We start from the raw sequence: 26,231 nt of genomic DNA on the forward strand, positions 1-26,231 counted from the left end.
ACAAAAAGACAATGTCACGTATATGATGCTACGTGTAAATGAAAATTAACGTGGCAATCTCTCCACAAAAGAAGCAACAACCGTAGTCAAACTCGCCGAAACCAACGATTTACAGAATATAAAATTGCGGTCGGTAAAATGTGAAAAGGCGTAGAGGATCATCGAACCAGATTGTGTTCCATTTCGAATCCAACGGTCAGTTTTTCTTTAGCTTGATTTGTCCGAGGAGTTGGCGAGATCTGATTGGTTGACTATTCTTTCTCTCTCTCTCTCTTTAAAGCAGCAAGTCTCATGAAATAAGTTGCACAGAAAGCTTAGTCTTACGTTTCTTCATTTCATTAGACTCTGAGAGCATCCATGGCTTCTACTTCTTCGTCTCTAGCGATCTCTCAAGCTCTCCTTGGCCGAGCCATCTCTCAAAATGGCTCTGACAAGTGCGTCTCTATCCCAGCTTTCTCTGGTCTCAAATCCACTTCCCCACGCACCACCTTCTCCAGTCGACGCATCGCCTCCACGAACAGTCACTCCCTACGCCCTCTCGTTCGTGCAGCCGCCGTAGAGACGAAGACTGAGTCGTCCCTGGTTGAAAAATCGGTTAACACGATCAGGTTTCTGGCGATCGATGCGGTAGAGAAGGCGAAATCGGGTCATCCGGGTCTTCCCATGGGTTGTGCTCCGATGTCTCACATATTGTTCGATGAGGTCATGAGGTATAACCCGAAGAACCCTTACTGGTTTAACCGTGATCGCTTCGTTCTCTCCGCTGGACATGGCTGCATGCTGCAATACGCTCTGCTTCACCTCGCTGGCTACGACAGCGTCAGGGTTTGTCTATCTCTTCTTACTCTTGCTTTAGGATTTTTTAGGATTTTACAAGGAAATTTACGATTTTTTTTTGTTTTGTAGGAGGAGGATTTGAAGAGCTTCCGTCAATGGAGAAGTAAGACGCCAGGACACCCTGAGAATTTTGAGACTCCTGGTGTTGAAGTCACTACTGGTTAGACTTTCTGCTTTTTTTGAGTTCAGAAGAAACTTCTCTCTCAGCTGCTCTCTCTCCGTCCATCTTTGTTATAAATAGCATTGTTTGGTTTTGCCAACTTGCAGGTCCTCTTGGACAAGGTATTGCAAATGCTGTTGGTTTAGCTCTTGCTGAGAAGCATCTGGCTGCTAGATTCAACAAACCTGACAATGAAATCGTTGACCACTACACGTAAGATGCTGAATCCTTCAATTCTTTTTTGGTTTGTCTTTGATTCTGATGTTGGAAACTGCTGTTTTGGGATTTAGATATTCGATTCTTGGAGATGGTTGTCAGATGGAAGGGATAACAAATGAAGTTTGCTCTCTGGCTGGCCACTGGGGACTTGGAAAGCTCATTGCTTTCTACGATGACAATCACATTTCCATTGACGGAGACACAGAAATTGCCTTGACAGAGAGCGTGGACAAGCGCTTTGAAGCTCTTGGATGGCATGTTATTTGGGTTAAGAATGGAAACAATGGATATGATGATATCCGTGCTGCCATTAAGGAAGCTAAGGCTGTAACAGACAAGCCCTCTTTGATTAAGGTATCATCACATTTTTTTGTGTTTGTCATTAAGCAACACCTGATCATCTCTAAGCGCTTGGTATTTACTATATTTTGACATGATTCAGATCACTACTACAATTGGTTATGGATCTCCCAACAAGGCAAACTCATACAGTGCTCACGGAGCTGCCCTTGGAGAGAAGGAAGTTGAGGCTACCAGACAAAACCTTGGATGGCCATATGAGCCGTTCCAGGTACCTGAGGATGTCAAAAGGTAACTGGAACTGCACTTTTGTTTATGTTTGTGTTATGGGAGCCTGCTTTGATAATTTACCATTAACTCTTAAATTTCCTAGCCATTGGAGCCGTCACACTCCCAAAGGCGCTGCTCTTGAAGCTGATTGGAATGCCAAGTTTGCAGCTTATGAGAAGAAGTACGCAGAGGAAGCAAGAGAACTAAAATCTATTATGTCAGGGGAATTGCCTGCCGGTTGGGAGAAGGCACTTCCTGTAAGTTGGTAGAACTTCTGGTAACGTCTTGAGATATTTGTCGTAGTTACTGAAACTTAATTTCCATTTTTTTCAGACATATACACCAGATTCTCCAGGTGATGCCACTAGAAACCTGTCTCAGCAATGTCTTAACGCACTTGCGAAAGTTGTGCCCGGTTTCCTTGGCGGGAGTGCTGACCTTGCATCTTCCAACATGACATTGCTTAAAGCATTTGGCGACTTCCAAAAAGCCACACCTGAAGAGAGAAACCTCCGGTTTGGTGTAAGGGAACACGGTATGGGAGCTATCTGCAACGGCATTGCCCATCACAGCCCCGGTTTGATCCCTTACTGCGCAACTTTCTTTGTGTTTACTGACTACATGAGAGCTGCAATGAGAATCGCGGCTCTGTCTGAAGGTGGTGTTATATACGTTATGACACATGACTCCATTGGTCTGGGAGAAGATGGACCAACCCATCAACCCGTTGAACACTTGTCCAGTTTCCGTGCCATGCCCAATATTCTAATGTTCCGTCCTGCTGATGGCAATGAAACAGCCGGTGCATACAAAATCGCTGTCACTAAACGGAAGACACCTTCTGTCTTAGCCTTATCTAGACAAAGCTGCAACAACTTCCAGGAACATCCATTGAAAGCGTCGAGAAAGGTGGATACACCATTTCTGATAACTCAACAGGTAACAAACCCGATGTGATCTTGATCGGAACTGGATCAGAGCTGGAGATTGCTGCTCAAGCTGCAGAGGAGTTAAGGAAAGAAGGCAAAACTGTAAGAGTTGTTTCTTTTGTATGTTGGGAACTGTTTGATGAGCAATCAGATGCATACAAGGAAAGTGTTTTGCCATCTGATGTATCAGCTAGAGTTAGTATCGAAGCCGGATCGACATTTGGATGGGAAAAGATTGTTGGTGGAAAAGGAAAATCGATTGGAATTGATTCATTTGGGGCAAGTGCACCAGCAGGGAAGCTTTATAAAGAGTTTGGTTTCACCATTGAAGCTGTGGTTGCAGCAGCTAAGTCACTTATCTAAAGAGAATCTTCCGGTTTGGGTTTGGATTTGATGTAAGAGACGATCCACAAGCATTGTCCTCTTTGTCCAAGTATGAAAAAACAAACGAATTGTTTTCTTGTAATTCTTGGAGAGATATCATCATAGGTTTGGTTTTTGTAACAAGTCTTTTTGTACTCATGGCTGATTTAAATAAAAATAATGCAGTTGAACACTTCAATTCTGTTAAGTAATCCAAATATCTATAACTTTATAAAAACCAAGAAGAAATTAACGAGAACTTTCAACTTCCTTTTGACATTAACAAGATGAATCTTATACGGAAGAGAAAAGGTCTCTGCTAGTACTTATATGTAACTTGGATTTCTAGACAAAGCTTACCTTAATAAGTTGTCAAAAGCTTCGTAATTCAACAGAAAATATCCATAAAAGCCAAAAGATGCGAGGATCACCCAGTTTCCATTCGAATATCCCAAAGAAACATGGTAAAGCTTTTTTGTTGGTAATCCCACAATTTGGAAGATTATCCCCGAAAAAGCATATTATGATGGGTTTTTGTTAGATGGCCCAATAGTTTCGCTGAGGCCCAATTGAAGACCCATTTTCTTATCTCATTCACTTCCCACCTACCCAAACTAAACCCCCCCCCCAACTAGGTGACGTGGACAAACAGTTAGGACGTGTCACATTCTAATTGGCTTGAAAAACGCTCATACCATCCCTGAGTTGTAGAGTTGGGTTGGTGAAGGATTTTGATGGATGCCCTCTCTGCTCTCACCAAACCCCCAAAAAGTGTTATATTTGTAAAGCCGCCAAAATACGACGAAAGTTTATAAAGTTGATTATTGTAATTTGATTAGTCGAACACATCTTTTGGAATTTTCCGTAATTTGAAGAAGGCAGAGTTGGGGTTGGTGAGTTGAAACAACAAATTTCTCAACAACGAGTTTTTTTTACAATTCTCTTCACAATTTCTGAAACACCATTTTCGATTTGCTTCAATCAGAAATTCTCCAATGGCTCAAGCTAGCAGAATCTGCCATGGTGTGCAGAGCCCATCTGTTATTTCCAATCTTTCGAAATCCAACCAGCGCAAGTCGCCGTTATCGGTCTCGCTGAAGACGCAGCAGCCTCGAGCTTATCCGATTTCTTCGTGGGGATTGAAGAAGAGCGGGATGATGCTAAATGGCTCTGCGATTCGTCCGGTTATGGTTACGGCTTCTGTTTCCACGGCGGAGAAAGCATCGGAGATAGTGCTTCAACCCATCAGAGAAATCTCCGGTCTGATTAAGCTACCGGGATCCAAGTCTCTTTCCAATCGGATTCTTCTTCTTGCCGCTCTATCTGAGGTATGTACCACTCGATTTCATCGCTTTCTTCTTTCTCTGTTTGCTTAGTGTTCACAAATCTGCGTTTTTTTTTCCATTTGCTGTGCTTTTATAGGGAACCACTGTAGTGGACAACTTGTTGAACAGTGATGACATCAATTACATGCTTGATGCGTTGAAGAAATTAGGGCTTAATGTTGTACGTGACAGTGAAAATAACCGTGCGGTGGTTGAAGGATGTGGCGGGATATTCCCAGCTTCCATTGATTCCAAGAGTGATATCGAATTGTACCTCGGAAATGCAGGAACAGCCATGCGTCCACTTACAGCTGCAGTTACTGCTGCAGGTGGAAACGCAAGGTAGATTTCAGGAGTAAATGCTTCTTGGTTTTGTTATTCTCGAGATTTAATTTGTGTTGATGCGTTTTAGTTTCGTTTTGGTTTATATCCAGTTATGTGCTCGATGGAGTGCCTCGAATGAGAGAAAGACCTATAGGGGATTTGGTTGTTGGTCTTAAGCAGCTTGGTGCAGATGTTGAATGTACTCTTGGAACTAACTGCCCTCCTGTTCGTGTGAACGCTAGTGGTGGCCTTCCCGGTGGAAAGGTGAGATCTTGCAAATGGCTTGTGAATGTGTAAATCTCAGGCCTTTACTTTTATCACTACAGTCTTAGCTTGACAAGAATTTTTCTTTTTGGTTGCTAACGGATGGATTCTAAACTGGAACTGGAATTGATGCCAAATTGGTTATTTTGTTTTGGGAGTAGTTTTCTTTCTCGATTACCTTTTCCCTTTGTGTGGTTTCTTGATTGACACTTTGGACATGTTATTTTGCATTTGCAGGTGAAGCTTTCTGGATCAATCAGTAGCCAATACTTGACTGCTCTTCTCATGGCAGCTCCCTTAGCTCTTGGAGACGTCGAGATTGAGATTGTCGATAAATTGATCTCTGTTCCATATGTCGAAATGACATTGAAGTTGATGGAACGTTTCGGTGTTAGTGCCGAGCATAGTGATAGCTGGGATCGTTTCTTTGTCAAGGGCGGTCAGAAATACAAGTAAGAGTTATTTATTCTTTCTTTTTTTTAAATCACTTACCTTAGATTAGCAAAGAATGACCGACCAAATGGCAAAACTGATTCAGGTCGCCAGGTAATGCTTATGTAGAAGGTGATGCTTCTAGTGCTAGTTATTTCTTGGCCGGTGCTGCCATTACCGGTGAAACTGTCACTGTCGAAGGTTGTGGAACAACCAGCTTACAGGTAATATTTGTTATTGAATCATCGAATAGGCTATTGAGTTTGTTGGGAAATGTGATTAGCTCAAAGGTTTGTCTTTTTGTGATAAATCTTTAGGGGGACGTGAAATTCGCCGAGGTTCTTGAGAAAATGGGATGTAAAGTGTCCTGGACAGAGAACAGTGTGACTGTGACTGGACCCTCTAGAGATGCTTTTGGAATGAGGCACTTGCGTGCGGTTGATGTTAACATGAACAAAATGCCTGATGTAGCCATGACTCTTGCCGTTGTTGCTCTCTTTGCCGATGGTCCAACCACCATTAGAGATGGTAAGATAATTCTCTATTTAAATTACTGTTTTTTGAATAATTATGGTCTCTTTTAATTGTATTTGGTTTATTTAGTGGCAAGCTGGAGAGTAAAGGAGACAGAAAGGATGATTGCCATTTGCACAGAGCTCCGAAAGGTAAGATTCTTCTCTCTTGGGTGTATGATGCTCGTTTAAGTATATTGTTGCCTAAACGGTTCTTGTGTTCAGCTGGGAGCTACAGTGGAAGAAGGTTCAGATTATTGTGTGATAACTCCTCCAAAGAAGCTGATACCGGCGGAGATTGATACATATGATGATCATAGAATGGCAATGGCATTCTCTCTTGCAGCTTGTGCTGATGTTCCGGTCACCATCAGGGATCCTGGTTGCACCAGAAAAACTTTCCCTGACTACTTCCAAGTCCTTGAAAGAATCACAAAGCACTAGACAGACCCTCAACCCATTTGTCTTTTCTTTTGATCCAATGCTGATATTTCTTTCCTATCTGTTGCCACTGTAACATTAATAGAAACAAAGAGTATCAAGATTGTTTGCGTGTACCGGAACTGAGTGAGATACAATTGTTGAATCGGTTTTCGTCTTAAGTTTGTGATTAGAATTGGACAAAAAAACATGAAAGCTAAATCCAATTAAAAACCGATTTTAGTGTAGCCGAAGTAATTAAGCAAACTTTGTTAAATGTAGCTGTATGCGTATATATATATAGGTTATTTTATTAATTAAAACCGAACATAATCTCCAAACCAAATACCAAATAAAACCAAACCGGAAAGTGCATCGATTGGAACAAAATCAAAACCGAATTACAAATATTGTACCGATACAATTAAACCAAAACTGATTGGCTATCCAAGGCCGGTCTTGTCCCAGCCCGTCTAAACCCAACTCAGATCTGAATCTGTAGTTTAAGCGCAATCTTGAAAAAATTGAGCCCAAACCTTACAAGATTGAGAATTATGAACAAAAAGGGTTTATTACCCTCTTCTGCGGTCTTGGAATGTGTTAATTAACTGCAAAGGGTTGAATGTAAAGACAAGGGAGTAGATCTCAGAGTAGATACATCCGAAGGAGGGACAAAGGCATGGGGACATGTTATGCCAATTCATAAAGGGAAACGAGAGGACATGTTCTTGTCTTATGTAATCAAATCTTCACATGGGGTCTTTGAGTGCCATTATAGCCATTATTCACTTGCACCTTTTTTCTTTTTGCCCTTTTGTAAATTAAATAAAACATCTTGTGACTCCAACAACTTTTTTTGTTAACGCATTTTAAAAAGTGGGTTTCAATAAAAGACTAAACCATCATGATTTCAACCGTATAATGCTATACATAGGAATTTTATATTAGGCTCGTACAAGGCATGCCATATTTTAGAGATTTGTGATGCTCGATTTCTTGGAGAAGCATAGTAATTATTTAGAGGAAATCACTAACAAAATTGAAGGGCCCAAAATATCTCTCACACCATTCAAGAAAAAATGTATAAACATAGGATTTGGGGTCATCAACAACCTGTGTTCAAATTTAGGAGGGTCCAGTCTCATTTAGCACCAATCCACTAAACAAATTTATTAAAAGGAGTTAACTTTGGTTCAATTCAAAACTTTTGTATGAGAGGCTTCCCGAAAATCTTGGAAGTCTTCACCAATCAAAATTTTAATTCCCTCATTCTACACACATGACAACGAATCTATTGAAGAGTCATAAACCTTTTACAGTTATTATTGTTTATCAATTATTTACAGAAAACACTGTTTCAATTATTTATTCAAGTCAAACAGATCAAAATACCTGTTTTGACTCTCTTTCTTCTTATTTTCCTTGATTTGGATCTCTAAATCTCCAATCCACATGTTCCGAGTTAAAAATCGACACTCTCTTTATCACACCCAAACTTTGATGATCCTCGAATATATTTTAGTAAAAGTTAATAATATTCGTGTTTCTCACTGTGGAGTCACAATAAAGAAAGCTAAGCTTCTTTAATCTTACCCCTCCAAGAAACCTGAAGATTCTAAGAAGCTGCCATAAAAACTATAGAAGGAAAAGTAAGAGAGAGGAAGAAGAAGAAGAAAGGCGTTCAAAGAAAACCCAAGAAACTACAACTTTCCCGAGAAAATGTCGCGTCTTGACGACATACCTTCAAGCCCAGGCAAATTCAAGATGGAGAAATCTTCTTACTTCCATCGCCTCAGATTTCAATCGTCCCTTACAAAATTCGCATTTTTCTCCTTCTTCCTCCTCTGTCTCATCTCCATACTCTTCCTCCGATCTCCACCGTCCGTTAACCCCTCACAATCCGATCCATCTCGCCGCTCACTCCGAACCTACAGCTACGGAGGACCCGCTTGGGAAAAACATCTCCGAGCCTCCGCTCGAATCCGAACTTCAAATAACGGAATCACCGTTTTAGTCACCGGAGCAGCCGGTTTCGTCGGGACACACGTCTCCGCCGCTCTAAAACGTCGCGGAGACGGCGTCATCGGCCTCGACAACTTCAACGATTACTACGATCCATCCCTGAAACGAGCAAGACAAGCTTTACTAGAGAGAAGCGGGATCTTCATCGTAGAAGGAGACATAAACGACGTCGAATTGCTCCGTAAGCTCTTCAAGATCGTCTCCTTCACTCACGTTATGCATTTAGCGGCTCAAGCCGGAGTACGGTACGCAATGGAGAACCCTAGCTCGTATGTTCACAGCAACATCGCCGGATTAGTCAATCTCCTCGAGATCTGCAAATCGGCTAATCCACAACCTGCGATCGTCTGGGCTTCGTCTAGCTCCGTCTATGGACTCAACACGAAAGTCCCCTTCTCCGAGAAAGACAAAACAGATCAACCGGCGAGTTTATACGCCGCGACTAAAAAAGCCGGCGAAGAAATCGCACACACGTATAACCACATCTACGGATTATCCCTCACTGGATTAAGGTTTTTCACGGTGTACGGACCCTGGGGAAGGCCGGACATGGCGTATTTCTTCTTCACAAAGGATATTCTGAAAGGGAAATCGATTTCGATTTTCGAATCGGCGAATCACGGCACGGTGGCTAGGGATTTCACTTACATCGACGATATAGTCAAGGGATGTTTAGCGGCGCTTGATACGGCGGAGAAGAGTACAGGAAGCGGAGGAAAGAAGAGAGGTCCGGCGCAATTGAGGGTGTTTAACCTCGGGAACACATCGCCGGTGCCGGTTTCCGATCTGGTGAGTATATTGGAGAGGCAATTGAAAGTGAAGGCGAAGAGGAATGTGATCAAAATGCCACGAAACGGCGACGTTCCGTTCACTCACGCTAATATCAGCTTAGCTCAACACGAGCTTGGATATAAACCGACGACGGATTTGCAGACGGGATTGAAGAAGTTCGTGAGATGGTATCTGAGTTACTACTCCGGCGAGAAGAAAGCCGCCGCTAGATGATTGTTTCTTTTTTGGATTTCTTGTTTGTTTGAGTAAATTTTGGGGATTGTGTAACACAGTGAACAAACCCATCGGCATTTTATTTAATTTATTTATTTTACTTCTCCAATAAGTAACTGTTGTAGTGAATTTGATTGGTCTCCTAACGTCAAATAAAAAAAATCACAGAGATTTGAAGAAATGAAACACACAACAAGTATCGTAGTCGTGGTAAAAAAAAAAGAATTGGTTCCACCATTTTTCTTAGTTTAGAAATCGTATTTAGTTCTTCCACTACCTAGAACAAGACACAACATATCTGGGATGTTGGAAGTAGATTTGTAGAAGTTCCATGCCTCAAGCATTAGTCGTTTTCTTGATCCTTTGAAGTGAACAATCTGCGTGTTTTTTTAAGAGTTAGCGAGAACAGGATGAATAGATTTTGTGAATGGTTTTAGGGTTTTAAGAGAGTACCTTGACATCTAATGGCATGCCATGAAACTGACCAGCACCTTCAGGAGGTGTCCAGTTGTATAAAGCACATGGCAAAAATAGCACAGAAGCTCCAGCTATTTCTTGTGTGAAAGCTTGTGGCTTTGTAAATCTCTTTGCTTCAAATGAAGGATGAGATTTGACAACCCACACCAAAGCTAGTTGATCACCAAGCATTCGCGAAGCCTTCATATATTTGGTTTTGTAAGCTTTTAGGACTTGCTCAAGAAAAACTTTAGCCCTGCATTTTGGTACCATGTAAGACAAATTCATCAATACTGAATGTTCATCCTGATTAGCATACCAGCTTCAGATACTGTAAGAGATTTTGCTTGGATTAAATGAGGATAGAAAAGAGATAAATGCAAACCTTAGGATCCCTTCCCGTGTGCCTCTCACTGCTATAAATCCTGAATTCAGCGGTTGATCTTTATTGTTCCTGAATGTGAGAGCTATATGGAAGTTTGGATGCTTGTCAAATATCGTCTTGAGGTTATCAACCACGGCTATATCAGAATCAGTGAAGATATAGTGGTTTATCCCACCATCATTCTTCTCGAGCTTCATCTCAAGAAAGGTCTGCAGAGCCAAATTTTAGCAAACATTACGACCCAGTGAGCATTCATATTCTCTCTCAAAAACTCAGATAAAACTGAAAATATAAAATTAGGTAGATCTTAAAGAAATAGATAGATAGATAGATAGATAGATAGATAGATAGATAGGCAAAAGCAACAAATATATTCTACCTAGGTATTAGTGTGATTTTGCTCTTACAATGTAAGACCTGATTCTCTGAAGCATCAGGTTACCCCGTGAATAATCACCCCGAATAGGCAGTACCATCACGTTTCTCGGTTGGATGGAGAGATGAGAAGCTGGATCAGTCAATATGACGACATTGCTCTTGGGCATAGTCACCTACAACCAAAACCAACAAAAAAAAAACAGATTTTTCAGCTAAGAAACACCAAAAGTGACCAAAATTTAGAGGAAAACTCAGCAAGTTACCTGAATGAAGTTGGCGAATGCATTTAGAACTGCCATTGACCTCTCTGCCTTGCTGTAGGTAACATTGCCAATAACAGAAACCATGTTGGAGGATTTCAAATGATCGAGTGATGTATCATAAACAGTAAACACTGTTACAAAAGAAACACCATTTCCAGCACCAGACACATGAGAAGTTGTAGTGTGAGTCTTGTTCAGAGCCTTGGTTCCTAAACAAATATGACAATGCAAAAACAGTCACACCAACATACCATTCAATAGTTGCATCAAGTTGCAGTTCCTAAATTTATGAGTTATTCCTACCAATATGAAAGCAATGGTTGTAAAATTTGTGACGCAACAAGACAAGTAAATGTGTGAACTTTAAAGTCCTTCGACTCAGAGAGATGAGGATTTGTGTTCTGGCCCAAAGTTATACTAAGTTCTGGAAAAAATTGCTCAGATCAACTTGTCTCAAACACAAATCAACGAGTGTGATTCAAATAACTATAACAAAAACAAAAGTGCTTATCTGGGTACTAGTAGCAAAATCTAACCTCGGCAATGCAATCTATCCGGGAAGCCTACTCCAGCAGCAGGACCGAGCACGAGGTGATCTAATTTCTTGCTACGAATGCTTTGCGCTTCGTTCCTAGACGAAGGAGTCGAAGAAAAATCAACAACTGACGAGAGATGAGGAAGAACAAAGAGCACCGGAACAAGCAACAGAAATCGACGCCATCCGCTACAAGTTCTTAAGCTCCGATAATCTCTCCGGGACACCATTGATAGTATAGACGATCTCCGATCACCGAAATTAATTTCGGATCGGCGGAGAGGATTGAGACGATCAAGCGAAGTTGTGTGGGCTCAAGTTGGATTTAGTTGGGCCTTTAAATGAAATTTTTTGACATCAGCCTTTTTTTATTATTGCTGTAGTAGTTTAGGTTTATTGATCGAACCGGACCGGATCCAAACTACATGACATTTATTATTCAATAGCGTGCCGTTGATCAGTCAGTTTCATATAACGAAATATTAAGATGATTTAAAAAAAAAAAAAAATGGAAAGATTAAGAAAGAGTTAAAGACTGTTTAGCTTCTCTGTTCATATGCGACACAACCAGATCCGAATCAATTACATATCACTAAAGACCCGTAAAGAGTTTACAAGATGTTGTACTATTTACCAGAACTTTAACCGGAAACTCAAGAAATGAATGGTTCCGATTACAGCAGATAAAGCAAAGGCATAAGCGGTTAGTATCGCAAGGGAAGATAGTGGAGAAGCAAACATGGTATCTACGGTGAGGTTCACCATTCCTGTAAATACGTTTGCCTGCAATGGTGAATTTGAAATGAGTTCACAGAGAATCAAGATTCTTAAAATATTGTGGAGAACTCAGTTGATAAGAGACTTACAAGAAGAAAGGTAGCTAAAAGATTCTGGTCAATTGCTTCTTCAAGAGATGAGAGTTTGTTCATAGGCATATAACTAGAAAGCATAAATATACCCAGCGCCTGAAAAAACAAACAAAAAAAAGAAGAAGAAAGAAAACAAATCTTAACCCTCTAATCATAGAGACAAAGTCTTCATCTTTATAATTAAATCATGAACTTAAAAGACCTGAAGATCTTGAGCGAGCACCCAAGTAACATAAGGCATGTTGCACTGCAGAATATAAAAACCATTTTTAACCAATACTGTCCCTTAAATTGCTTTTGAGCTTTAAGTGAGTACAATTACCGTTCGACGGGAAATCCTCTCGACATAGTTGTCAACAAGTATAGTCACAATCCTGAGACATACATACAAATTTCCTCATGAGTGATACTATCATAATGAGATAAAATGTTCTATAACCGCATGTTTTTTACCATAATAGAAGAGAAACGAGAAAGACTCTAGCGATTGAGCTTGTGGTGCTTCGAATATTCGAATGTTTTGCGTAAAAGAGACGATAACCTAAGTGAACGCCGAGAAGGTACATGCCCCAATAACCTGAATCAGGAGAGAGTCAGATGCCACAATATCAAAAGAGAGTAGCAAATCAACCAAATCAAAACCTTACCAAGGGTGCTAAATACTCCTTCCTTGTTCTTGCTGATAATGTTAACTCCTCTTTCGTCAGAAAGTAGATATGTGTTCAGCCCACTAACCAACCAAGTTTGATACCCTGAGCACAAAGGAGGTTGAAGATGATTAGGTCTAATTATCTTGTATATCTTTTAAGAGAGAAAATAAAGTAAAACTGGAGTATACCTGCAAGAATAGCAAAACCTAGGATTCCACAGTACTTGGCTGGTATGTTAACAAATGATGTGAGAATTGATATGGCTGCAAGTGTGAAAAAGAAATTCCAGTGTTGTCCATATTCCGTAACGTGGACCTTCATATAGATAAGAACAAGAATGGTTAGACTTTGTAATGCGAGAATCATCAATACATAATAAAGAGAAATTGTGGAGATTTTCTTTACCTGATAATCCACACCTGAAGTGGTAATCAAACGAATAAACCCAAGTAATAGCAGAGGAGCAGTTGCCTTAAGTCCAGCTAACCAGTTTCTGAAGCAACGCAAGTAAAAATCGGACCAAGTTTAAATAATACTGAACTACAAACAAAGCGGATAATGGAGTGCTAAGGAGAATCACCCACCCTGATGAGACGTCTCTAGCTTGCCGAGAAACTATAGCATTAGCCAACACAAAAGAGCCAACCCCAAGATCCATCTGTTTTCATTTCAAGTTGTAATATACAGTTACTAATCACAGTATAAAGGCAAATCTCAAATTAGTTTTAGAGTCTAAAGGACTAAAGGAAAACGAATATGCGGCTCGACATTTCAAAAACATACCAAGCTAGTACCGTAAGTCTCTGTCTTGGCGTACCTCCTCGGAAAGATAGTGAAGTCAACAGCCAAGATACACAAGCATGTAATTAGCATCTGCAACAACGAGAACATCCTTCAGAGTAAATGGAAGATAAAAAGCAGAGTGGATTTTTAAATTAAAACAAAGTAGTGGTGTATACCAGAGCAACTCTATAAGAAGATACATTGGCTCTAAACGAGAGAGACTGTCCTCTCTGCAACCCTGAAGAAGATCTGGAATCATATTTTTAGTTTTAAAAAGCTACAACAGGATTGTTTTGAAGATAAGGGAAAATAAATGAAAGTTTCTACCTTTTGGTAGTCACACAAAGAACCAGCAACAATAACGATAACAAAACTGCCCCAAGATAAACCCATTCTGATAGAACCTATAATAAGATAAAATTAGCGAGATTAAAAAGAAAATAAAATCACAGGCGAAATTTGAAAGAAAATAAACACAATAGAAGAAGAAGTTTGAAGGGACATACGGTGAAAAACAAGAGCATGGGGAAGACAATGAAGATGAAGTCCAATGATATGGCATAAGTGTAAGCCTTCCAATTTCTGGAAACAACAATCTCATCGTCTCTTTTCTTCGATGAGATGGATCTGGCATTATTATCTATATAACAAACTTGAAACAACTTAGACTAATCGAAACAAAGAGCATCACTCAGTCCAAAAAGAACTAAGGAGATGACTTTAATGGTGATTGCTCTTGCAAAGCTGACAGTTCTAACAATTATATGTCCAGAATGAGATTTTTTAATGGGAAGATGAAAAGAAGGAAAGACTATCAGATAAACGAACCGATTTTACAGTGAAAGCCAATGGAGTATCGCAAAAGAACCAAGAGCTGAAACAATAAAAGTGATCATTCAGAAATTCAGCAGAATCAAAATGTGTGCAGAAAACAAAAACAAAACAAACAAAGTAAACGTACAGGGACAATGGTTAATAGTGCTGCGATTTCCAGTATAGAAGATCCATCCAAATTGCTTACAAATCTGCCAAGTCAATTCGAATTAAAACTCATATACGAAGGAAGAATCGCAAATCAACAATCTACAATCATCGAGAAGACAAGAGAAAGAGAGAGAGAGAGAAGCTCTACTGTTCTTTGAGATGCTTGTTTGGATTCATAGTCGAATCCATCAAAATTCGAAATCCAGATCCAAACTTTTTCATGAGTAGTTCGAGCACATTCGTTTTTTTTTTTGTTTCTGGTTCACTTAAATTACGAACCGGCCGGTTCAATTAATAAGGTCTGATTCGTGGGATTCTTCTAAAACCCAAACTCAGCACAGTGATTGCTAACCACACCGCAGGAGAAGAAAACAGAGTAAGTCGTTGAAATTTCGAACCGGTTATCGATTAATCGAGTCAAATTGGCGGATTATCAGCGATTTCTCACGTCGTGGTTTCATGTATAACACTGGTCGGCTTCTGCGTTTTAATCGTCTTCGTCTTCCAACTCTGACCTCGAGCAGCAGTGAAATATTCCCCAAATTTTCTCCGTTTTACGCTTTCATGGATGCTTCGAATCTCGATTCTTCCAGAAAACCTGCCTTCTCTTCCTTCGCTCAATCCAGCAAAAGGTGAGTCAGAGTTTTCATATTACTCCAAAGTCAAAAAATCGTCATGATTAGTGAGGTTTGGTCATTATCGGTTTTTGATGGATGTAGCGGCGGTAGAGGAAGAGGAAATGAGAGAGAGAATGATCGACGGAGACCTCAGGGACGTGGCGGCGGCGGCGGAGGCGGTAAAGATAAAATCGATGCGCTTGGAAGACTCTTGTAAGTGGGCTCGTTACTTATTCGAGATATCGTGGAGATTTAGCTTAATTTTGAATCTTTTTGGATGGATATAATCAGGACGCGAATCTTGCGCCACATGGCCACTGAGCTTAGCTTGAACATGCGAGGTGATGGTTTCGTTAAAGTTGAAGATTTACTTAAGCTGAACTTGAAAACATCTGCAAACATCCAATTGAAGTCACACACCATTGATGAAATCAGAGAGGTCAGTTTCATTATCTTCATTTGTATTTGTCTATGAGAATTTCGATTTCAAATGATTTCCTGGTGGGTTTGCGTATGATTTCGTCTGGTGCTGTTAACTTGCAGGCAGTGGGAAGGGACAATAAACAACGATTTAGCCTCATAGAAGAGAATGGAGAGCTCTTGATTCGGGCAAACCAAGGCCACTCGATCTCGGTAAAAAAATTCTCGTTTCTGATTTCTCACTCCAGTATTTGATCGTTTTCTCACGATTTTCTCTTTGACACGTTGTGTTGAAAGTTTAGGCCTTGTGCCATTTATTTGCAGAAAATTTTGGCTTGTCATGTTTTTGAAACCATTGATCTTCTATTTGCAGTGATTTTTCTTCATGTATAACACAGTAGAAGCTGTTTCTTCCAGTTTTGATCAATATGCTTTCTAGTTATAAGTTTCTGCTTATGTCTTCCTGTGCAGACGGTTGAATCTGAAAAGTTACTTAAACCAATATTGTCAGCGGAAGAAGCTCCAGGTAAGAGCATTATATAAGGGCACATACTTCTGACTTCTGTTCTGTATCGCATAGTTGTTGATATACATTTGAATTTCTGTCATGGCAGTGTGTGTCCATGGAACTTATAGGAAGAATCTGGAATCAATCTTAGCATCTGGCTTAAAGCGTATGAATAGACTCCATGTTCACTTCTCTTGTGGCTTGCCGACAGATGGTGAAGTGATAAGTGGTAAGATTTTTATCTTTTTGTTGTTCTGCATGATTGCATAATGCACATTTATCTGATTCCAAATTTTGATATGATATGGCTAAGGTATGAGAAGGGATGTTAATGTCTTAATTTTCCTCGACATCAAGAAAGCTCTTGAAGGTATTACGTTAGTACGAGAAATCAAATTCCCCTGTCTAATGCCCTCCAAAGGTTCAAAATTTCATTTTTACTTTTGCTTGATTCAGATGGGATTGCTTTCTACATTTCGGAAAACAAGGTGATTTTGACAGAAGGCGTTGATGGTGTAGTGCCTGTCGATTACTTCCAAAAGATCGAGTCTTGGCCTAATCGGCAACCAATACCTTTCTGATTTTTTGTATGCGTTTATGATTTTGCAACTTTTTGGTGGACAGGATCAATGTGTTTGTTAAAATTTACAGGGTTATATGACAATTATTCTGACCTTAATCTTTCACAAGGTCTTCGTGTCCATTTCACATAGACAGTCTGTTCTGTTATTTCAGCTGTCGGAAGTCTTGGAAACTTATGTTTGCAGAAACAACCCAACTGATGAAAAGCCTGTTTGATACTTTGAACGTTAATAGGGTGCAAAAAAAAAACTTGAGCAATTCTAAAAATATATTAAACACGTTTGTTCATTGAAATGATCAAAACCTTCATTGTAGCTTGACAACAACAACAAAAAAAAAACTAACGCGAAACAGAGAAATTTAAGTCCAGTGACATGCGGAAAATAGAAAACGTTCTTGAAGCCTTTCACTTAACTCCATGCTTTCTAAGCCACAAGAGTGCTTGCAGTAGTAGACTCGCTGCAAAAACGCACAATCAAGATATATGTCATAATCTTTACTTAACGAAAGAAAATAAACAACATCCAAAAAACAAAAGATAAAAGAGTCGATATTGCAAGTAAATGTACTTACTACTTCCATACTGGAGGAAGCTTCTTGGTCTTCTTGTAATAACGAGCAAGACGGTGGATCCTGCTCTCCACCAGAATTAACCTAAACTTGGAATCTTTGTCTTTCCTGTTCCTCTCCAAGTGCTTGCGGATAGCAACTGCTTTCTTGATCAGGTGGTATAGATCCTCAGGAATCTCAGGAGCAAGACCTTTTTCAACAGCAGCAATAAAATGAAAGTCTTTTAGTTTCCCTATATATATGTTTCTTATAGCATATAAAAAAACAGATATGATCAGGGTTAGACACAAACCATGGGCTTTCAGAATTCGCAAGATCTTGTTTCCGGTAACACTCTTCACCTGAGGGATACCGTGAGAGTCACGAAGAATCACACCAATCTGAGATGGAGTCAAACCCTTCTTTGCAAACTTGCAGATTGACTCATCGACCTGTTTGAACAGAGCAAGTAATAAAAAAAAATTAATACTTTTCAAACAAGAATCAAGGAACCACAATGGAACAAAGTTCACTAAAACGAGCTAAGAATATTCATATCAATCGATTTCAGAAAACAACTCTCTTTCGAAAATGCGATAACGGCAGACTAAATTCCAGAGCTAGATAGCAAACGTTCAAACAAATCCCATAAACAAATTCTAATTCCAAAGTTCTGGTCTTAACACTAAGTGTGAGATATGAGGAGCAATTAAGAAACAAGACAACAACAATCGAAAAATAGAACTGATGCAAATGAAGCAAATATCTCAACACGAACACAAACACAAATCATAATCTTAGATTTCCGAGAAGTCTTACATCCTGCGCGGTGGTCTTGAGCCAAGTCGGGGGTGAACGCTTGTACGGCAAAGCAGATGCCGAGATTCCCTTTCTAAAGAAGACAAATGAAAAGAAGACGAGATCAACACCTAAAACCGGAGAGATCATAAAACAATAACAATGTCCCATAAATCGAAGCATTTTCGAAGAAAAGATGAAATTTACGAACCCTCTGCTGTGCATACGACCCATGGTGACGATTTAGGGTTTACGGTGCTTCTACACTGTTTCGCTGAAGTCCTTTCTGCTGCGCGTCAAGGGAGAAGATATAAACCCTAATTTCATCCATTTGCAATTGAGCTACGTGTCATTTTGTATTCAACCATTGGGCTTCAGGTCTTGTTAGACTAGCCCATATTAAAAGATAATAAGCCCACGGATAACAAATTAAAGCCCATTAATTCTATTTTCTCTTTCACCTTAAAAAATGCCCATCACACTCTAAGCAATTTGCTACGGTGGATTTTCGATAGAAGAATTGAAAGCCCAAATTTAGTACGTCGTTTTCGTGTTTTCAGATATACAATTGGTCCAATGAGAGATCTTTTGCTTTGCAAGTTTGGTCTGAAAAGTGTGATCATGCATATGCTTAAAGTTGGATTTAGTCTTTTAAGTTGCAATTATCATTACCTTTATTGTATTATTAGTCTTTGATTATATCATAATGTCAGACATTATAAAATAAACATTCGGTACAGCATATCAATAAATTTTTTTCTTTTGGGGTCACGATATCAAGGAAGTTAATGTAGAAGAAATGGAAAAGAAAAAAAAGTAAAAGGTTTAGAGAAACGCAAGAATATAAGAGTGAGAACCGTGAAAGCAAAAGAGAAAACTTGTAAAAGATCATTGTTGTCGATGAGATTATTGTTAATTAATTAAAGTGCACATTTGTCTTGGTCACGTGATTTCTCGTGAGCGTATTCGAGCTTTAATTAGCATAGAATGAATATAAAAATATCATAAATTAAGTAGTGTATGCTTTTAAACTTTATACTTCAATCTTGTCTTCGACTTGGTTGGTTTATTGTGGTCTCCAACGAAACTAGGTTTCCGTGATGCAAACTTGTCATTATCATACTATTCCTGTTCAAATTAAATATAAAATGCATTATTTCTGTTTGTATATTTTGGTCTAATTTGTTGACCAAATTATTGGTCGAAATGTTTTTGATATATTCAATCATCTATAACTGTTTTGTAGAACATTAATGTATAATGAACCAATACATTATCTACATCAATTTAGAATGAACGAATAAATTATTTCTGTTCGTATAATTAGATCTATTTTTAATTTAGATTTAGAATTGGATGTATCCGGAATTGGTCGAAATGTCCAACTAATTTCGTGGTGAGGGAATCTACTGGTACATAGTTTTTCGCAAGTCCATTACAAACCATTTGAACAAAGCTCAAGTGACCAAATAGTCTATGTATAGTGCATTAGTGTTTACATAGTTTAGGCCATTATGCCGCCACACGAGAATTGAAATATCAAATTTTTGATGTGACGTGTTTAATATATTATACTATAAGGTATTGGGTTTTTGATCTATCATTACGAGCTCTACAGGGATGGCATACATTAGTCAACTATTGGAACAAAAATAAATATCTGCTAAAACTGTGACAAAATAAAATCATTTCCACAATACTCAAATATCTATTTCATATATCTACTCTAAATCTTTCATATTTATATTCTACTTTTTAATTTGTATTAGTTAATCCGCGTATAAACAGATGTATAAGTCAAATTTTTATTGAAATAAATATCTGGATTATGACTGGTAATTAATCCGCACACTTGTTTTGGATTTGGATTGGTAACTTTTGTTATAAGTATAACCGACTTCAACCTCACACATTGCAATATAATCCAACTAGGCAACGACCTCTTCCTTTATACTAAAACCAAAACAATGATTATGAAGAAAAAACATGTTTTTAAAGTTTTGAGCTCATTTGATAAGAATCTAAGAGAGTATAAAACTATTTATATAAAGATGAATAAATTATTTCTATAAAGATAAAAAAATATAATCACTTCCTTCTATAACAATATTAATTATAAAATAGATGCATCAAATTTGTATAGCAGCAAGATACATAAATTTATGCGTTTTTACGTGAGAATTTATTTTTTTCTTGCATCTTCACATATGAATTATTATTTAAAAAATGTAATCATTGGCTTCTATACTGTTTGTATTTTTGGACACTGCTTCGTTTTGTCTTCCCGTGTTAGGTGAGACCGAAGAAATATATCAAATCTTAATTTTATATTTAAAATTCATGAATTGAAATTTGATTTCTTCAGGTTGTGGAACGTTTCTAGTCTAAATTTTATTGTTTACTGTACTTACATAATGACGAGCTGTGCAAATGTGAACTGAAAAATTTTAAATACGTGACGAAGCTACTTAACTGTATATAAGTACGGCCGGTCCCCAATGAGTGATGCATTTCAAAATGTTCGCATCTTGTAACATCTGATCATTAATTGGCACGCGTAATATAGCCTTGGACCTTTGTTAAATCAAAGAAACTTCGAACACACATGAGTTTCGGTTTTCAACGTCTGAGTTTACGAGAAAAATAAAAACATAATTTATAAATAGTACTGCTATTAATAAGTCCACTTACATTTAGACACGATATATAATAAAACAAAACACATAGATTTAGTCAAAAAACAAAACTAGGATGATAATCAGTTAAATGCGGTGCCTACCAAGTACCAACATATACAATTATAATGCTTGTGAATTTAATTTTGGAAGAATGTAACAATATAGTACATGAAACATCGTACTCACGCATCCAAACAAAATGAGACAGGCTGGGGTTTGATAACGTGTGTGACATTTCTCTTAGAGACTATCCAAATACTGTATAAGGTGTGACTTTGAATGATAACATATTAATGGTTTTGCATAGCATTTTAAATTAGTGGAATCAGTGCTTGCTAGCTATCTACATATATATACTTCTACAAAACACTATATATGACGGTTTAAAACTTTGTTACGTTTCGTAGATGTATGCGAAGCAGATTGGTCACGAATTTTGTTTGAGTTTTATTTGTTATCATATCGAATACAACACACTATTTATGACGATTTACAAACATTCTTACATTCATTAGATGTGTGCTAAGTGCTAACTGATTGGTCACAAAATAGTTATACAGGCCACTTTACTTTTGCTAATTCTCATTCTTACTCATAAATTGATATCATTCCCTCTGTATACACATATATAAGTGTGTGTGTCAGTGTCTTTATAACTATACATCATCCACCACTACCCACGAAGTAACAAATTACAGAGAAAATGAAATCTCTTAAGTAGCTTTATAGCCTTTTGCTTTATCCTCCTGCTCTATGTCTTTCTTGTTTCTGTAAATTCACATGTTACACTTAGAGGAGAGTAAGTGTTGGTCCATTTACATTCTGCTGTGATCAAATCAAGAAAATAGCAAAACATTCACTCAAGAGAAAGTCACATGTTTTAAAAATTTTACTTATTTTTTATTAATTGTGTATAAAATGTTCACATGTTGCTTCTATTGACTTGCCTCCATCACCTTTCTTTGTCCCATTTGATGTACTCTTAGCCCCATGCCTCTTGGATGCCTTTTTATTTTTTTATTGATTTTATTACTATTACTATATATAATATATACGCTACTCTTGTTTTATTCAGGTAACAATTATATGAATCAAATAGAGTAATGCAACGGAATAATGTCAAGAAATCCCATTTATCTTTGTACCTTATTCCCCATGTGAACATATAGAGCTAGTTATCAGGTTATCTGTGTACATATCATAGCTAAGGCTGTTTACTCACGACGATCTGTTGTAAATCAAGTACAGCACTGATTTAGTTAAGTTTAGTTTTCTACAATTCATATTCAAAATCTGTGATAAAAAAAAATTGTAGAATGATATACATCTCTTATATATATGATTAAAACTAAATTTAACCAAAAGAGACAAAAAAAAAACTATACCAAATTGATTGATATCCGGAATGAAATCTGAATCAAACATATTTTTAATGTTTCTATGTAGAATTATTATATTTTTGGTTTTAACAATTGAGATATTCTTTTCGTAGTGGAATGAAACATTTATGAACTCGCTTATTATTAGAGATTAATTAATGCCAGCAATAACTTCAATGGATATATGAAAAGTTAAAACAATGATATGCAAAGTACGATTTTATAGCTGGTGCACTGAAAAAGAAACAACTTTTCTTACCATTAAATCTAGAGAGAGTGGTATCATTTTCAATTTTGAATAAAAAGGCTAGATTCGCCTAACTATTATTGGTTTTCTCTGAAAAGTCTTAAAAAAGAATCTTTACCGTATAAAGCACAAAAAATAAAATTTTGTCAAAAAAAAAAAAAAAAACTGGTGGACTTGCAAGAATTTAAACTCTGATAAATACTCTTTTTCACCCCATCGTTTCTCGTTACTTGATCAAAAACCATAAACACAAAATTTCAAAACAATACTTCCTCTATATATCACTATATATTAAGTTATTTTTTTAATTGCATAAACGTATGAAAATTATTGTTAGATGTCTAATATTATTACATTTTATATTAATGAATAAAGAACAGTTTTCATTTTGAATATTGTGGTCTACAACCTTTTTCAGAATTCACAAAAATAAACATTTTGTCCTTCAAAACCAGAAGAGAGAGTCATTTTCTTCCTCATCACACACTCTCTCTCTTCTCTCCAACCAAACATGGCCTCTCCACTCTCACTCCTCCTCATCCTCTCCGTCTTCTTCCTCTTCCTTTCTCATTCACTATCTTCCTCATCTGAGCTCGATATTCTCCTCGATATCAAATCCTCTCTCGACCCGGAAAAACGCTTCCTCACTTCATGGACTCCCGACGCCGACCCTTGCTCCTCCGGCTCTTTCGACGGCGTCGCTTGCGACGGAAACCGCCGCGTCGCTAACATCTCTCTTCAAGGAATGGGTCTTACCGGAACTATCCCTCCTTCAATCGGTCTTCTCACTAGCTTAACCGGTTTATACCTTCACTTCAACTCCTTGACCGGTCAGATTCCTAAAGATATCTCAAACTTGCCTCTCCTCGCCGACTTATACCTCAATGTCAACAATCTCTCCGGCGAAATCCCTCCCCAAATCGGAAACCTAGACAATCTTCAAGGTCAGTCTTTTAATGCATGTGTTCTTAATTAATCTCACTCATTCATACTTCATTTATTGCAGCAAAAAGATCCTTAAGTGGGTCAGCCTTGGATTTATTAAACTAGCTAAAAAGAGTTTAGAACATGAATCGGTGTGGATTCTAAAGAAGTGTTTTGTTTTTAGTTCTGGAAAGCTCATTTAGTCATCTTTAAACAAATTTGTTAAAAAAAGGTTAGAGTAACTCTTTTGTTTTAAATTAACCCATTCAAGTTCTTAGTTATTTATTTAATTCTCCTAAAAATTAGGAAAACTCCTTTTCTTACTATGCTAAAACCGAAAATTAATTTTATTTGTGTCTTGACCAAAATCTAAAAACTAAACACTTAAAACTCTTTACAAAAATTGCATCAATTCTAACTTCTTTTTTAAAATTGCTTTTTTTGCAGTTCTTCAGTTATGTTACAACAAGTTAAGTGGGAGTATACCGACACAGTTAGGTTCTCTCAAGAAGATAACTGTCTTGGCTTTACAGTATAACCAACTCTCCGGCGCCATTCCGGCCAGTTTAGGCGACATTGATACGTTAACGAGGCTCGATTTGAGCTTTAACGATCTCTTTGGTCCTGTTCCGGTGAAGCTCGCCGGAGCTCCGTTGCTTGAAGTTCTCGACATTCGCAACAACTCATTCTCTGGCTTCGTTCCCTCTGGTAATGTACTGATAGATTCGTAAATTCTTCTCATTGCTGAAATGATTGACTAATGCGGTTTATCAAAACCGAATCGAATAGAAAATATATCTCTTTGGTTCCATTTCTTCCTTATCAAAATACATTGTACCGGAACCGAATCATTAATCAATAGATTAAAAGCCTCATTTAGTTTGAAAATCTTACAAACTATAGGAAACAATTTGCTAATCCGGACCGAGTATCAAAATCGGTATTTTGATTTCTAAACCAAACAAAAAAAAAAACACTAAAGAAAATCCGGATGTTATATCCACATTAAAGATGGTTTGCTGAGTTGTTTCTGATTTTTTTGTTATTGTTTTTGGATTTTGAAGCTCTGAAGAGGCTAAACAATGGGTTCCAGTATTCAAACAACCACGGTTTATGCGGAGATGGGTTCACCGATTTGAAAGCTTGCACCGGTTCTAACGATCCGAACCTAAACCGTCCCGACCCAACAAACCCGAAGAATTTCAGAACAACCGATGATGTGAAACCAGAATCTGCCGATTTACAACGAAACAACTGCAGTAACAACAACAATGGCGGATGTTCATCAAAAACCTCAAAGTCCTCACCTTTGGGGATCGTCATGGGTCTAATCGGATCAATCCTCGCAGTTGCAATCTTCGGAGGCTCAACATTCACATGGTACAGACGAAGGAAACAGAAGATAGGAAGCAGTCTCGATGCTATGGACGGTAGGATTAGCACTGAGTACAATTTCAAAGAAGCTTCTAGAAGAAAAAGCTCTTCTCCATTGATAAGCTTGGAGTACGCTAGCGGTTGGGATCCGTTAGGTCGAGGACAGAACAGCAACAATAGTGCATTGTCTCAAGAAGTCTTTGAGAGCTTTATGTTCAATCTGGAGGAGATTGAGAGAGCGACACAGAGCTTCTCTGAGGTTAATATGTTGGGGAAGAGTAATGTGTCTTCGGTTTATAAAGGTATCCTTCGAGACGGTTCTGTTGCAGCCATCAAATGTATTGCGAAATCGAGCTGTAAATCCGATGAATCCGAGTTCCTCAAAGGGTTGAAGATGCTGACATTGCTAAAGCATGATAATTTAGTGAGGCTGAGAGGATTTTGCTGCTCGAAAGGCCGAGGAGAATGTTTCCTTATCTACGAGTTTGTCCCCAATGGCAATCTTTTGCAGTACCTTGATGTGAAGGATGAGACTGGAGAGGTTCTTGAATGGACAACCCGAGTTTCCATCATAAACGGAATCGCCAGAGGTTGGAGTCCTGCAGATTCATTCTTTCGCAAACTAAAAATCGGATTTTGTCTGATTTCTTTTTCTTTTTTTACTTCTTGCAGGCATTGTGTACTTACATGGAGAAAATGGGAACAAACCTGCAATAGTTCACCAGAATCTATCTGCAGAGAAGATTCTCATTGATCATTGGTATAATCCTTCTCTTGCGGATTCCGGTCTTCACAAGCTTTTCACGGATGATATCGTTTTCTCCAAGCTCAAAGCAAGTGCTGCAATGGGATACTTAGCTCCTGAGTACATTACTACAGGAAGGTTTACTGACAAGAGCGACGTCTATGCCTTTGGAATGATTCTCTTACAGATACTCAGTGGTAAAAGCAAAATCAGCCATTTGATGATCTTACAAGCTGTAGAGTCAGGAAGACTGAATGAAGATTTCATAGATCCAAATCTTCGAAAGAACTTTCCGGAAGCAGAAGCAGCTCAGTTCGCTAGACTTGGTCTTCTCTGCACTCATGAATCCTCAAACCAGAGACCATCCATGGAATATGTTATGCAAGAACTGAATAAACTCGCCGCCAATTATTAGTTTCCACTTAACAAGGTTCTTGCTTTTGATTGTCCAAGAATATAAGACACACCAAGGATTCCCCTGATGTTAGCTCTGTTTAGGTCGAGTATAGGGGATCCGATTTTCATGATGTAACAATCTTATCTCCTTGTAACTGTAGTTGATGTACTTAGGCTGTAAAAACAAGCGCTTTTTTCAGACATTTTAGGTGATTTTGTGGGAAGCTTTTTTTTCAGACATATTTCAGCTGCACAAAACCGACCAATATGTGAATATGTTGTGACATTGTCTTCATGTATCACTCTGTTTCGTTCTCCATTTGATGTAT

General features: G+C 38.2%; 8 protein-coding genes across 10 annotated transcripts; 5 read left to right on the forward strand and 3 right to left on the reverse strand.

Moving 5' to 3' along the window:
* The first annotated feature begins 70 nt into the window (after window positions 1–70).
* Window positions 71–3,144, forward strand: LOC18015684 (transketolase-2, chloroplastic). Its single transcript, XM_024155121.1, is given in 8 exon segments — window positions 71–825; window positions 907–997; window positions 1,105–1,210; window positions 1,288–1,570; window positions 1,659–1,807; window positions 1,890–2,043; window positions 2,120–2,645; window positions 2,648–3,144. Coding segments are annotated over 8 exon segments (2,208 nt in total). The 5' UTR covers window positions 71–357; the 3' UTR covers window positions 3,079–3,144.
* Window positions 3,145–3,867: 723 nt separating this feature from the next.
* LOC18015685 (3-phosphoshikimate 1-carboxyvinyltransferase, chloroplastic) lies at window positions 3,868–6,537 on the forward strand. Its single transcript, XM_024155032.1, has 8 exons — window positions 3,868–4,406; window positions 4,501–4,745; window positions 4,838–4,991; window positions 5,229–5,443; window positions 5,530–5,647; window positions 5,741–5,951; window positions 6,027–6,088; window positions 6,161–6,537. The coding sequence occupies exons 1-8, from the start codon at window positions 4,074–4,076 to the stop codon at window positions 6,377–6,379; spliced, it is 1,557 nt and encodes a 518-aa protein (XP_024010800.1). The 5' UTR covers window positions 3,868–4,073; the 3' UTR covers window positions 6,380–6,537.
* Window positions 6,538–7,865: 1,328 nt separating this feature from the next.
* Window positions 7,866–9,559, forward strand: LOC18015686 (UDP-glucuronate 4-epimerase 4). The gene has a single exon (XM_006397647.2). It carries the CDS (start codon window positions 8,075–8,077, stop codon window positions 9,380–9,382), a length of 1,308 nt encoding a protein of 435 aa, XP_006397710.1. The 5' UTR covers window positions 7,866–8,074; the 3' UTR covers window positions 9,383–9,559.
* LOC18015687 lies at window positions 9,512–11,722 on the reverse strand. Its single transcript, XM_006397648.2, has 6 exons — window positions 11,401–11,722; window positions 10,865–11,073; window positions 10,631–10,774; window positions 10,224–10,432; window positions 9,836–10,094; window positions 9,512–9,759 (listed from the first exon to the last, which is right to left on the reverse strand). Exons 1-6 carry the CDS (start codon window positions 11,627–11,629, stop codon window positions 9,631–9,633), a joined length of 1,179 nt encoding a protein of 392 aa, XP_006397711.1. The 5' UTR covers window positions 11,630–11,722; the 3' UTR covers window positions 9,512–9,630.
* Window positions 11,723–11,924: 202 nt separating this feature from the next.
* LOC18015688 (uncharacterized protein At4g17910) lies at window positions 11,925–14,904 on the reverse strand. 3 transcript variants are annotated; one of them, XM_006397649.2, is made up of 16 exons: window positions 14,834–14,904; window positions 14,663–14,726; window positions 14,530–14,575; window positions 14,208–14,341; window positions 14,029–14,105; window positions 13,878–13,950; window positions 13,702–13,791; window positions 13,503–13,576; window positions 13,324–13,411; window positions 13,107–13,233; window positions 12,916–13,020; window positions 12,722–12,845; window positions 12,591–12,642; window positions 12,471–12,515; window positions 12,266–12,364; window positions 11,925–12,182 (listed from the first exon to the last, which is right to left on the reverse strand). In XM_006397649.2, exons 1-16 carry the CDS (start codon window positions 14,872–14,874, stop codon window positions 12,030–12,032), a joined length of 1,392 nt encoding a protein of 463 aa, XP_006397712.2. In that variant the 5' UTR covers window positions 14,875–14,904; the 3' UTR covers window positions 11,925–12,029. The 3 variants fall into 3 exon arrangements, with proteins under 3 accessions (XP_006397712.2, XP_024010864.1, XP_024010865.1); XM_024155096.1 differs by having other exon boundaries at window positions 14,208–14,312; window positions 14,834–14,849; XM_024155097.1 differs by lacking the exon at window positions 14,834–14,904 and having other exon boundaries at window positions 14,208–14,307; window positions 14,663–14,718.
* A 214-nt stretch (window positions 14,905–15,118) lies between these two features.
* Window positions 15,119–16,914, forward strand: LOC18015689 (tRNA 2'-phosphotransferase 1). Its single transcript, XM_006397650.2, has 8 exons — window positions 15,119–15,317; window positions 15,405–15,515; window positions 15,594–15,741; window positions 15,846–15,935; window positions 16,194–16,248; window positions 16,337–16,459; window positions 16,544–16,600; window positions 16,687–16,914. Exons 1-8 carry the CDS (start codon window positions 15,145–15,147, stop codon window positions 16,809–16,811), a joined length of 882 nt encoding a protein of 293 aa, XP_006397713.1. The 5' UTR covers window positions 15,119–15,144; the 3' UTR covers window positions 16,812–16,914.
* A 148-nt stretch (window positions 16,915–17,062) lies between these two features.
* Window positions 17,063–18,488, reverse strand: LOC18015704 (40S ribosomal protein S13-2). Its single transcript, XM_006397651.2, has 5 exons — window positions 18,371–18,488; window positions 18,181–18,253; window positions 17,675–17,813; window positions 17,386–17,572; window positions 17,063–17,271 (listed from the first exon to the last, which is right to left on the reverse strand). The coding sequence occupies exons 1-5, from the start codon at window positions 18,391–18,393 to the stop codon at window positions 17,238–17,240; spliced, it is 456 nt and encodes a 151-aa protein (XP_006397714.1). The 5' UTR covers window positions 18,394–18,488; the 3' UTR covers window positions 17,063–17,237.
* A 4,442-nt stretch (window positions 18,489–22,930) lies between these two features.
* Window positions 22,931–26,228, forward strand: LOC18015705 (probable LRR receptor-like serine/threonine-protein kinase At1g34110). Its single transcript, XM_006397653.2, has 4 exons — window positions 22,931–23,407; window positions 23,835–24,095; window positions 24,452–25,351; window positions 25,434–26,228. Exons 1-4 carry the CDS (start codon window positions 22,975–22,977, stop codon window positions 25,919–25,921), a joined length of 2,082 nt encoding a protein of 693 aa, XP_006397716.1. The 5' UTR covers window positions 22,931–22,974; the 3' UTR covers window positions 25,922–26,228.
* The last annotated feature ends 3 nt before the right edge of the window (window positions 26,229–26,231 follow it).

This window comes from Eutrema salsugineum, unplaced genomic scaffold (assembly GCF_000478725.1).
Source record: "Eutrema salsugineum unplaced genomic scaffold, Eutsalg1_0 scaffold_22, whole genome shotgun sequence".
NCBI lineage: Eukaryota > Viridiplantae > Streptophyta > Magnoliopsida > Brassicales > Brassicaceae > Eutrema > Eutrema salsugineum.